This window comes from Tupaia chinensis, unplaced genomic scaffold (genome assembly GCF_000334495.1).
Source record: "Tupaia chinensis unplaced genomic scaffold, TupChi_1.0 Scaffold000415_1, whole genome shotgun sequence".
Lineage (NCBI taxonomy): Eukaryota > Metazoa > Chordata > Mammalia > Scandentia > Tupaiidae > Tupaia > Tupaia belangeri.
The window spans coordinates 418,837-432,483 of NW_006159920.1; the positions used below are offsets into that span (position 1 = coordinate 418,837).

Consider the following 13,647-nt stretch of genomic DNA (forward strand, 5'->3'; position numbering starts at 1 on the left):
TTGGGGAGGGTCTGGGTGTGGCTGGGTGTGGAGGGAGCCGTTGAACCAAGGTCTGCTAGCAGCTGCCCACACAGTATCTTGAGTCTGCTTTGAAGCAACTTCCTCAGCCCCAGCTGCTCAGAAAGCATCTTCCCTTCTGGTGATATTTATGATGTGGTTTCCTTCCTCCTGCCTAGGAGGTCAGCTCTTTTTGCCCAGGGTCGGAAAGCTCATCAGGTACTGATAAACTGCTGCTCTTGAATCACTCTGTGCCCTGCCTTCATTTAGCCTGGCCACGTGGTAAACCGGTGAACTGGGAGGGCCCCATTGACACGGGTCTGGTTTGGAATCCGAGGTCATACCCTTTCCACCACATTGCTCATGAGTCTAGTGGTGCCTGAGAAGTAAAAGTTAAACCACAGACTTCTTTCTCCTGCATCAAACATCACTTAAAAGAAAGGTTTGAGGCGGGGCTTTCCAGCGTAAGGCAGGTCTGAATCAGTGCCTTCATGCACATGTTATTTATTTCTTCAGTAACTCTGTGAAGTAGGTGGTATCGTATGTGCTCTGTGGATAGAGGAACCTGAGGATCAGAAAGGTGAAATGAGATGGTATTGTCATTTAGCCAGCAAGTGATAAAACTAGCCCCTTAATTCTTAAAAATGGCACATCGTTCACTTTGAACTTAAAGTGTGAACTTTTTTCTAAATAGGCAGAGACACCTACGGAAGCTCAGTGTGCATGTCCATCAGCATATGGGTAGATATTTCAGTTTAAATTGTTTTAACCAATTTTTGTAAGTTTTTTTTTTTCCTTTCCTTTCCTTTTTTTTTTTTTTTTTTAAGAGAGGTTTTTTTTTTTTTTGCTATAGGGCACGTGAGCTCACTGGAGACACAAAGAGAGACAGAGACAGAAAGTGAGAAATCACCCTCTGGAGGGATGGCCATGCCACAATCCTTTCTCCATTCTCTTCTAGGGATTTTGGGCAGACGCACCCAGTGTAAGTTTTGAACTGCCAGGTCTGGGACTTAAACCATGTCGACTACATGGGAGTCCAGTGACGTAACTTACGCCGTATGCTGGTCCGTTTTTTACTTATTTATTAGTTTTATTTTTTAATAATTATTTTATTTCACTTTATTTCAATTTTAACAAGAGAGGGACAGAGTGAGAGAGAGAGGGAAAGTGAGAAAGCAAACCGCCAGGCCCAAGACTCAAACTGTGGTCAGCCATGTGGGAAGTTCAGCGCCCTTAACCACCACACCATCTGCTGGCCCCAGTCCCTTATTTATTTATTTATTTATTTATTTATTTATTTATTTATTTATTTATTTATTTATTTATTTATTTATTTACTTATTTATTTATTTATTTATTTATTTATTTATTTATTTATTTGCTTTGTGATAGTGCTCTTTAATACAGATTTCAGGTTTATTTAATTATTTCTTTCATGAGCAAGAGAGAGAGGTAAACATACGCAATAGGTTCTTGACACTGTGATCCATTCTGGCATCAGCCAGCCCCAAATCATTACTGTACCTAAGCCTGTTATATAAGGGAGGTCTCTGGACATGAACTTGGAATCTGCCCATGGGCATCAGCTTTGTATAGTGACATGGTTTACTCCTTGCCACCATTTGTACTCCCTCCCTATTTTTAATTTTTTTTGAAGTTTATTATTTCTTCCATGAATCAGAGACAGAAACACAAAGAGTATGATATTGTTCCTTAGAGCTTTATGTTATGCCTTCTCTAAGGCACAGAGACAGCACTTGACTCTGGGCTTTTGCTATAGGGCCTGTGCACTCGCCAGAAAGAGAGACAAAGCGAGAAATCCCCCCAGGGGGATGGGCACACCGCAGTCCCTTCTCCTCCATTCTCCTCTCAGGATCTTGGGCACACACGCACATGCACCTGGCGTGAGTTTAAGCCACCGGGTCCAGGACTCGAACCTCAATTAACTACATGGAAGTCCAACGACATGGCTGTTACGCTAACTACTGGTCCCAGCACTTGACTCTTATATAGAAACCTATTCATTCGTTATCTGTGAGTTGAAAAATCCTTTGCTTATCTGTTCTAGTCCTTCTTTCATTTTGAATACCATAAAATTAAATGAAGTTATATATAAACAACAAAAACTTTCCAACTATAACAGATGGACCCAATCCATCTCAGTAGATAATATCTCATAAATGATTCGTGGCCATTGCTTTAACCTAGAGCCTCTTGTATTTTGTACATCTGAGTGAATAACCGTTAGTAAGCTTTATACATTGTGCTACGTAGATTACCTTGGGCCTGTCATAATCTAGGGATAGCTCTGATATTTTTTCCTCTTTTATTTTTAAAGAGAGGTTTTTGCTATAGAGCATGTGTGCTTGCTGGAGACATGGAGAGACAGAGAGAATATGAGAAGTCACACACACACACACACACACACACACACACCAAAGGGGATGGCCAGGCCGCAACCACTTCTTCTGCATTCTCTTCTTAGGACTTTGGGCATGCATGTACACACACATGTACCCAGCCTGGGACTTGAACCATGGTCAGCCATGGTTGGAGTGAGAGTCCAGCGCTGTTACCACAATGCCACCTGCTGGCCTGCCCAGCATGTTTTACAAGCTGCCAGTTCCAAGACTCAAACTGCGCGGCCAGCCCTGTGGGATCTAGCTACCTTAGCCATCATGCCACCAGCTGGCCCAACTTTTTTCTTTAGAATTATTTATTTATTTCACTTCTTATTTTTTTAATTTGTCCAGAGAGAGAGAGAGAGAGAGAAAGTAAGAAGGCAAGCTGCCAAGTCCAAGACTTTAACCTCAGTCAGCCATGTGGGAATCCACCACGCCACCTGCCAGCCTCCCAATTTTTGTTTTTTAATTGCCAGAGGGGATGTGTGCTCTCCAGAGAGAAAGTAGGAGAAAGCATTCCCCTAGTGGGGCATGGTCATACCACAATCTCTTCTTCCATTTCACCTTCCTATTAAGATTTGGGGCATCTATGCATATGTATCCGGTGATTTTAAGCCACCATAGCTAGGATTTGAACCATACTAAGTCATATGAGATCTGTCTTTTCTTTCTTTCTTTCTTTCTTTCTTTCTTTCTTTCTTTCTTTCTTTCTTTCTTTCTTTTTTGAGGGGGTGCGCTCATCAGATAGATAGTGAGAAATCACCCCCTGGGGGGATGGCCACACCGCAATCCCTTCTCTTTCGTTCTCCTCTGGGATCTTGGGCATGCGTGCGCACACACACACACACACACACGCCCAATGTGAATTTAAGCCACTGGGTCCGGGACTCAAACCACGGTCAGCTACATGGGAGTCCAGCGACATAGCCATTATGCCAACTGCTAGTACTGAGATCTTTCTTTCTTTTTTTAAAATTAATTAATTAATTATTTAATTCCATTTGTCAGTATTATTTTTTTAATTTGACCAGACAGAGACAGAAAGAGAGAAAGAGACAGCAAGCTGTCAGGTCCGGGACTCAAACCAGGGTCGCCATGTGGGAGTCTAGCGCCTTTATCTACCACACCACCTGCTGGTCCCCAGAGTTCTGTCTTTTTTAACCATGTTTTTATATATTGTTTTGATAATGCTAAAGAAACAAGATATAATTCAGATAGGCAAAGTAACTATTTTGTATAGTTATATAATTACAATTACAATGACTATTTTGCAAATGAATTGTCCCCAAGAATAAAGATGGAAAACTAATAAAAGTAGGCTCATTGCCTTTGATTAAATTTGTTGGCAAACTAGATCAGTGTTTTCTTTTTTCTGAAATTGGGACATTTTAAAAGTGTTACACATAGCGAGTTAACCAGGTAGCAACGGGATCCCGCATGGACAGCCATGTGGTTTGAGTCCCAGACTTGCGACTTGGAAATATACTAGGTGCATGTGCATGCATGCCCAAAATCCCCAGAGGAGAATGGAGACGGGATCGCCGCCACCATCCCCCTGGGCAGCGATTTCTCTTTTCTTCTGTACCTCTCTTGCTCTCTGCTTCTCTCTGGTGAGTGCACATACCCCTGACACAAAAACTTTTTAAAAAATGTATTAAACATAGTATTCATTTGTCTTGTAATGTTATAATGTTTAGTCACAAACAGAGCCATATTGCTAGACTGTCACAGATCCAAGGTCGGAAGAACAAGGAACTAGGGCCAGCTGCAGAAGAACAAGGAACTAGGGCCAGAGTAGGTAAAGGCCAGCCCACTGGTAACTCCAGGACGTCTTCCTCAGTGTGCTCTTGGCTCACTTTCTCTCATTCTCTTTGTTTTTTTGGCCCCTATTCCCCTTGTCTTACATCCTAACCACTTGGTACTCTGTGACATCTGTTGTCTTTGAAAATTAAAATGGAAATGTTTTTGTTTGGTTTCCCAAATATGGAAGTGCTTTTACGTAAGCCTGGCTATGCAGTCCCTGGTCTGGCAGTCTGGTATAGCAGCCCTTCTGTAGCGAGGGCTGTGTAATGCTCACTTGTGCTCATGACTACCGCAGTCCCTTTTTTTTGTTGTTGTTAGAGAGATTTTTAATATAGGGCGTGTGCTTGTCTGAGACATAGAGAGACACAAAATGAGAAGCCACCCCTCAGGTGGGATAGCCATGCAGCAGTCCCTTCTCCTCTCAGGATTTTGGGCATACGCACACATGGGCCTGGCGTGAGTTTTAAGCCATCGGGTCTGGTGTCAAGGCCTGCTTGGCAAGACGTACACCTGAGGGGGAGCGATGGCAGATTTAGAGATAAGACACACAAACACACAAGTAGAGAGAAGCGAGGACTGGGTGGTCCAGGCATCTCTGATGGAGATAGCCACGGCCCTGACTGTTCCCACGTTTATTCTTTTATAGGCAAAAAGGGTGGATGCATGATGTGGAGCTGGATGCCTTATCGTATGTAAGAGCATGCTGTGAAACACCCTGTGTCTTGCAGTTCTAGCCTTTTCTTGTCTCCCCTGGCCCAGTTTGGCTGATACAGTTTCTACCTCTGCTGGCCTTGCAACGTGGGCACAAATCATGGGAAACTGTGCCTTTACTCATTCCAAAGACTGCCATTGTTTTACCCAGATTCTGCCACTCCCTACAGTCGGGGACTCCGACCACAGTGGATCATGTGGGATTCCAGCACCTGTTAACCACTACGCCTCTAGATGGCCTCCCCTATAGTCCTTTTTAAGGTCTTGATTTGCTTATTGTCGTGATTTGTAATTGATTTGCTGAATTGTTTTTAAAATGATAGTATTAAAAAGTGTTTTGTTTGAATTGTTTCCACAGCTGGTATAAAGCAAATTACAGCATGGCTGAGAAGTTAGACTGGGGCCGGGGAATGGGCTGCGACTTTGTCAGGAAGAGCTGCAAATTCTGGATTGATCAGCAGAGACAGAAGTAAGCACATGTTTCCTCACAATGCTTTTGATTACACAGTTCATTTCTTTCTTTCTTTTTTTTTTTTAAAGAATTATTTTATTTTGGGCCAGCGGGTGGCATAATGGTTAAGGCACTAGACCACTGTTCAAGTCCCAGACTTGGTGGCTTCCTTTCTCATTTTCCTTCTCTCTCTCTGGTCAAATTAAAATAAATGAATGAATAAATAAAATAAAAATAAATCTTTAAAAAATAATTATTTTAACTTTATTATTTTTCAATTTGACCAGAGAGAGACAAAGAGAGAGGAAAAGTGGGAAAGGAAGCCACCAGGTCTGGGACTTGAACCATGGTTGGCCATGGGGAGTCTAGTGCTTTTAACCATCAGGTCACCTTTCAGTCTCTAAGCCACCCTTTCTTTAACTTACTTGTGTACGTAGCAGGGTGTCCTCCTACAAGTAGAAGGAAATGCACCATACGGCCTATTTGTCTGCCGCCGCGCAGTGGGCACTGGGGCCCGCTTTTCCATCGGACAGCGTCGCGTCTGGGCACAGCTCTCTCGCTCCCTTGCCCTCCCCTGCCTCTCAGATGTGCGCTACGATACCCTCAGTGGCCGTCTCCCGCTGATGGACACAGGCTGGGGTAAACTTTCGCCGTTGCACCCCCCGCCATGCTCCAGTGGACACACTAAAAAAACTTTCTTTCTCTCTGTCTCTGTCTGGCGAGCGCATGCACCCTATAGCAAAAACCTCTCCAAAAAAAAAAATGATCCCAAGAGGAGAATGGAGACGAAGGGATTGCGGCGTGGCCATCCCCCCAGGGGGTGTTTTTTTGCTTTTTGTCTCTCTGTCTCTCTCTTTCTGGCAAGCGCACATGCCCTATAGCTGAAACCTCTCCAAAAAAAAAAAAAATGTCAGCTGTTTTCAAAATATGGTCTGAGCAGTTCAATTTCAAAATATATAGAAAACCATCTACAGATTCTTGATAACAATATCATAAGTAGCATTTTTTTTTTTAATTGCCAATAGGTCTATGCACTCTCACTAGAGAGAGACAGAACTAGGAGAAGGAAAACACACCCTCAGCGGGGCATAGTCCTACCACAATCCCTTCTCCATTTCTCCAACCTGCTATCGAACATGCACACACTTAACTGGCACGTTTCTCATCTTCTAGGGCCAGGATTTGAACCATCAGCTATACGGTTCCAGTTCCCTTTACCACTAGGCCACAGGACCAACCCAACTTGTGTATCAATTTTTTGAGAAAATTGACATTATCACCTAGGATCACCTAAGATCAAAAATCAAGAAGGGAATTTATCTTGCACATTCTCAGAATCTAAAACTGTGAGCTTCCTGTCTTTTTTTTTTTTTTTTTTTTTTGGTGCTAGAAGCCATGTACACTTGCCAAAGAGAGAGAGAAAGGAGAAAGCACCCCCACCCCATTGGGAATGGTCTTACTGCAGCCCTCTCTCTTCCTCCTTTCGGGCTTCTGAGCACAGAACACACCTGGCATGTTTCTCACGCTGGCAGATCCACGACTTGAACTGTGCAATTGGCCATGTGGTAGCCAGCTGCCTTAACCTCCAGGCCACAGAGCCCACATCCTTTTTTCTTTTTCTTTTTCTTTTTTTAATGCCAGAAGGTACATGCACATGCAGGAGAGAGGGAGAGAAAGCACCTCCCAGTGGAACCTAGTCATATTGTACTCCTCTGTCCTCTGATTTCCCATGCTGTCAGGATTCTGGGCATATGGGCATGGCCAGTGTGCTTGCTTTTCAAGCCTCCAGAGCTGGGATTTAAATCTTGGTCAGCCATACTGGGACCCAGCTTCCTCTGTGTGCCCCTCAACTGCTGTGCTCGGGCCAGCCCACGCCTATCCTTTGAATCATAAACCAATGGCCAGCAGTTTTTGGTAAAGGGCCAGAGAGTAAAAATTTTAGGTTTTCAGGATTATTATAGTCTCTGTCACCACTGCTCTTTCTTTTTTTTCTTTTTTTTTTTGCTGGAGGGTACATGGATTTACCAGAGAGAGACAAAGACAGAGCGAGGGAGAGGAGGACCCCCCCGCCCCTGCCCCCGCCAGAGAGAGACAAAGACAGAGAGAGGGAGAGGAGGACCCCCCCGCCCCCGACCCCAGGAATCCCTTTTCCTCCATCTCTCCCTCCTTTTGGGATTTTGGATGTGCACGTACACACGACATCTGTAGGACAGATTTCTTTTCTTTTCTTTTTTTGGAGAGGTCTTTGCTATAGGGCGCGTGCACTCTCCAGAGAGACAGAGAGATAGAAAGCGAGAAATCATCCCCCAGGGGGGATGGCCACGCCACAATCCTCTCTCTTCCACTCTCCTCTTGGGAACCTGGGCACGCATGCACACGCACCCAGCGTGAGCTTTAAGCCACTGAGTCTGGGACACGAACCGCGGTCGACTACGTGGGAGTTCAGTGACATAGCCATTACGCTAACTGCTGGTCCCACATCTAGCATTTTTTAAGCTGCCTGGTCTGGACCCAAACCATACAGCTGGCTATGTGAGATCTGACTGCCTTAACTAGAAGGCCCCAGAGCAGGCCCTGTCACAGCTACTTAACTCTGCTTTTGTACAGCAGGCGATGAAATGAACAGACACAGCTGTGTTCCAGTAATAGTTTATTACTAAACAGGTTGTGGGAAAAATGGGCCAATAAAAATCAAGTTAGGCAGGATTTGACCTAAGAGTTGAAGTTCTCCTGGCCCTTGTCATAGCATTCAGATCTCACTTGTAAAGCACTGATTTCCAGAATTATTTACAGCACATAGCTATCTTCTGGCTTCAAAGGCCTTATCTCTGAGTTCTCTCACAGATTTCGCCATGACCCTGTTGAGAACAGGGGATGGTGCTTAACTTCCGGGCTTCATCAGCTGGGGTTCTCCTTGGCCCAGCAAGCAGTGTGTGAAGAGATTGGCTGAACACAGGCAGAACCGAACTCTTTGTGTCACTTGAATCTGTACACATTCAAAATATGGTGGTTTCTACATTTTGAATCAACTAAAACTGATAAATTCCCTAACCCTTGTGTCTTGCTTGTTTGACGTTAATACTGGCTCCACAGCTGCACTGTCCAGTGTGGTGCCACTAACCTCATGTGGCTTCTTCAATTTGTATATACATTGATTAGAGTTAAATCTAAAACTCCCGCAGTTGGCGAGTCACATTTCCAGTGGTTAACAACCACATATGGTTACGCCCTATATACTGGACAGCATAGTTCTATTGGACAGTGCTGCTCTAGAATTTGTAAGCTGTGAATTTTGAACAGCTCTAACACTGAGATTTTTTTTTTTTTTGGAAAGGTTTTTGATATAGGGGACGTACTCTCTCCAGAAAGAGACAGACAGACAGAAAGCGAGAAATCACCCCCCAGGAGGGATGGCCACACTGCAATCCCTTCTACTCCATTCTGCTTTTAGGATCTTGGGCATACACGCACACACACCTGCTGTGAGTTTAGGCCACCGGGTCTGGGACTTGAATCACAGTCAACTACATGGGAGCCCAGCAACATAGCCACTATGCCATCTGCTGGTCCCCTAACTTTGAAAGTTTTAAATCACAAATTTTTGTTGTTATTAAGTTGCCAGAGGGCACATGCACTCACTAGAGACAGGGAGAGAAAGAGAAGGGGAAAGCAAGAAAACACTCCATATGGGGTCCGGTCACACCGCAATCTCTTCTCCATCTCACCCTCCTTTCAGGATTTTGAGTATGCACATGTGCCTCGTAAATCACAAAGTTTTGACCTCTGACCTCTTTGTTCCTTTTTATTCATTTAGCCAAAATTTTTTTCTTTCTTTTCTTGTTTTTAGTTTTTGCTATAGTACACATGTCCTTGTCAGAGAATGAGAAAGAGGGAAAGTGAGAAATCACCTCCCCAGAGAAGATGACCATGCTGCAGTCTCTTCCACTCCATTCTCCTCCAGGGATTTTGGGCACTTTATACACATGTGCCTTGTGGTTTTTTTTTTTTTTTTTTTTTTTTTTTTTTTTTTTTTTGAGAGGTTTTTGCTATAGGGCGTGGGTCCAGAACTCAAATGTGGAGGCAGCCACGTGGGATCTAGCACCTTAAACTCCACACCTCCTGCTGGCGCCAAAACAACTTTTTTTAAATTAAAGTAAATATACCCTTTTGTTTTAGAAAAAAAAGAAATGAGTTTTATGCTGTTGAGAAAGTGACTAAAAATTACCAGTCTTTGGACCGGCACATGGCATAATGGTTACATTGATGGACTCTCATGGTTTGAGTCCCAGACCTAGTGGCTTAAAACTCATGCAGGGCACATGTGCGTACATGGCCAAAATTCCAAGAGGAGACTGGACAAAAAGGGACTATGGCATGGCCAGTCCCCCTGGGAGGTGATTTCTCACTTTCTGTCTCTCTCTGTCTCTCTGGTGAGCACATGCACGCTATAGCAAAAATTCTCTCAAAAAAAAAAATTATAAGTCATCCTCATTGCAGACTTTATCATGGGAAGTTATAAAGTTGCCCCATATTGAAGATATTTCAAAAGTGGGGTAGACAGTGGAAATTTCATTAATGAGTAACTTGTACTTGCTAGGCACTGAGTGTGTTGTATCTGAAACTCAAGAGAGTTAAATAAATTCCAAGTCGATGGCTCTGTTATTTGAACCTAAACCTGTGTGATGACTTGAGGACCTTTGTCTCCTTGCCGCTTCGAGTTCACTGAAGACTGTAGTAGGTATTTCATGTCTTATTTTAGGCAGCTGTGATCCCTTAAAGATGTTTTATTGATGTACTGTATTAATCTAAATGAAATAAGTCTTTTTTTTTTTTTTTTTTGAGAGAGATTTTTGCTATAGGGCGCGTGCGCTCGCCAGACAGAGAGAGACATAGAGACAGAAAGCGAGAAATCACCCCCCAGGGGGGATGGTCACGCTGCAATCCCTTCTCCTCCATTCTCCTCTTGGGATCTTGGGCACGCACGCACACGTGCCCGGCGTGAGTTTTAAGCCACCGGGTCCGGGACGCGAACCGCGGTTGACTACGTGGGAGTCCAGCGACATAGCCATTACGCTAACTGCTGGTTCCCAAAATGAAATAAGTCTTAATCTTCCTTAAAATTAGAACTTTAGGGGCCAGCAGATGGCATACTGGTTACGTCACTGGACTCCCATATAGTCGACCATGGTTCAAGTCTCGGGCCTGGTGGATTAGATTCACACCAGGAGCGTGTGCATGCATGCCAAAAGTACCGAGAAGAAAATGGAGAAGGGATTGCGCCATGGCTATCCTCTCTGGGTGGTGATTTCTTGTTTTCTGTTTCTCTGTGTCTCTCTCTGTCTCTCCAGCAAATGCACATGTCCTATAGCAAAAAAACTCTAAAAAAAATTCAGAACTCTTAACATAGCATAAGCTGTTTCTCCTTAACAAATAGGTAGAAGAGGAAAAATATCAGTGATCCTGTTATAGTTTGGCAGACCAGTCTCTTTTTATTTTTGTGCATGTGTGTAGTTTTTTTTTTGGGGGGGGGTTTGCTACAGGGCTCATGCGCTCTCCATAAACACAGAGAGAGACAGAGAGACAGAAAGCAAGAAAACAACCCCCCGGGGGGGTGGAAAACCTTGCTACAATCACTTCTCCTCCATTCTCTGCTCGGGATCTTGGGCACGCACACAGACACACCCAGCATGAGTTTAAGTTGCCAGGTCCAGGTCGCAGTTGACTACAGGGGAGTCCAGTGATGTAGCCATTATGCCATCTCCTGGTCCTGCCTATGTGTGTTTATAATATTTTATTAAGCTTAAAAATCTTTTTTAGGGACCAGCAGTTAGCATAATGGCTATGTCGCTGGACTCCCATGTTGTCAATCGCGGTTTAAGTCCCAGACCTGGAGGCTTAAACTCAAGCCAGGCGCGTGTGCGTGCGTGCCCAAGATCCCGAAAGGAGAATGGAGGAGAAGGGATTGCGGCATAGCCATCCCCCCCATGGGGGCGTGTGATTTCTCGCTTTGTTTCTCCATCTCTCTCTGTCTTTCTGGTGAGTGCACATTGCCTGTAGCAAAAACCTCTCCAAAAAAAAAAAAAACTTAAAAAAAAATAAAAAAGATTTACATTAAACACATGTCTGTACAGTATACATTTCTTCCTCCAACAGAAATACCATGCATGTCAGTCAAGACAAAGATATTAATATATACATTATCATCAGCAAATAGCTTCTCTCTTTTTTTGCCAATTAAGCATACTTTTACCAGTTTTTTTCCTTCCCCTTTCCCCTCCCTCCCTTTCATACTGAACTTTTTTTTTTTTTTTCCACATTTTATCGATTCACAAAAGATGTTAAACTAAAAGTATGGGCAAAGGTAGAATCTAGTGACAGGTGCCTGTAATTTTCTTCTGAAACATTTTTTTTCTCTCTCTATTCCCCTTTACTAAAGAGAATTATAAACTAAATTTTTTTTTTTTAAATTAAGTTAATCTCAATTTGGTCTGTTATTTGCATAAAGCCCCAGAAGAATTCAATTTCTGATGCAAGGCAACAAATAGTTTGGTATTATTGAAATTACGCAAATAACCATTCCGCCACAAAATAAGAATGCTCACAAATATTTTCCAATTGCAGAGAGGAAGGGAGAAAAATTTAGGTTTCAACTAAAAAAATTATTTTTTAAAAAAATTGCTGTACCTATCAACAACTCAAAAATAAACAAAAATCCTTCAATTGAAAAGACAAAGCATAGAAGAAAATCAGTAATGTTTTAGAAAAAAGTAATAGAATTCATTTTACCAGTTCAGTCTCATGTAATCCCTCTCTTGTTGTATTTGCAGTGTTACTGTGGTCTGACCTTTCCATTAACATTCGACATTATCACCGATATTTCGGAACTTTTCCCTATCACTAAGTTGGCCTTTTTCCTAGTCATTTTTTGTTCCCTTACTTGTCTGTCTGTCTTTAGTTTTCCTGGTATATTAGTCCCTTCAGAACTTCTTGAAGAGCTGGACTTTCAGGTTTTGTTTATCTGAGAATGTTTTTATCTTTTCTTCCCATGTGGGTAATCTTGGTACATACAGTATTCTTGGTTGAAATTGTTTCTCACTGAACACTTTGAATATACTTTCCCATTCTTTCCTTGCTTGGATTGTTTCTGACAAGAGGTCCCATGTTAGCCTGATGGGATATCCTTTGAAAGTAACTTGACTTTTTTTCTTGCTAATCTTAGTATCTTGTCTCTGTGGTTTTAGTCAACCTATGATGTGCCTTGGAGGAGATCTTCTTGGGTCGATTCTATTTGGGGTCCTTTGTATTTCTTGGGTCTGGATATTTGAATGCCTCCTCTAGATTTGGAAAGTTTTCTTCCAGGATTTCATGGAATAGATTAGTTTTTTCACCTTCTGGGATACCAATTATCCATATGCTTGGGCATCTAATGATATCTAGTATTACTCATATAGTATTCTGGTTTTTTTGGGTTATTTTCTAAGTCTTTTTGGTGAACTTTTCTAGGTCAGAGGTTCTGTCTTCTAAGATTTGATCTTCTGCATGATCTAATCTGCTTTTAATACTTTCAAGGGAGATTTTGATTTCCTGTGTTACAGCCTTCATCTCTAACAGTTCCATTTGATTCTTTTTTATGGTGTATATTTCTTCTTTCAGATCGTGGAATAATTTCCACACCTCCTGGAACTCATTGTCTCTTTTCTCCTGCATTTTCTGGAGTTCATGGTCTCTCTTCTCTTGCATCTCTGTTAGCTTTGTCACTATGAATATTCTAAAGTCTTTATCTGACATTTCTGTGAGTTCCATTTTACTATCTGTGGATGATGAAGGGCTGTTTTTTCCCCTTGGGTAGAGATATTTTCTTGATTTCTGTATTTCTTGTGCCTTTGTGGTGGTTTCTGGTCATCTGATGGACTATATGTTACTTCCTACCTTTCTGAAGTTAATTCTGAGTGTTAGAGGTGTGCAGAAGGAGATGACCTACAATATTTCTGCAGTTCTGTTTCCCTGACTCTCAGCAAGCAACCTGCACTTTTGTCAGTGGAACTGGATATTACTAGGCCTCACAGTTTCAAGGGAATAGGTGCACCTGGGCTGAGCTGCGGGGTTTCAACTAAGAATTCAGAGGTGTGTGGGAGGAGATGAGCTGCACTCACCGCAGCTCCGTATTTCTCCTGCTGCGTGCTTTGCAGACTCTCTTCTCTGATCTTTAGTCATTTGGTGGCATATTCATGGTTGGCTAACTTGTTAGAGATTTCTGCTACTGTAAGCTCATATGCTTCACTT

At 42.8% G+C, this 13,647-nt stretch overlaps 1 protein-coding gene across 1 annotated transcript in view; it reads left to right on the forward strand.

Annotated features, from left to right (window-relative positions):
• The window catches only part of LMLN (leishmanolysin like peptidase), a gene marked incomplete at its 5' end in the record, with an annotated part of 89,662 nt that overhangs the window by 52,928 nt on the left and 23,087 nt on the right, over positions 1–13,647 (forward strand). The window contains 1 exon segment of the mRNA XM_014590171.1: positions 5,272–5,382. Coding sequence (XP_014445657.1) covers positions 5,272–5,382 — 111 coding nt within the window.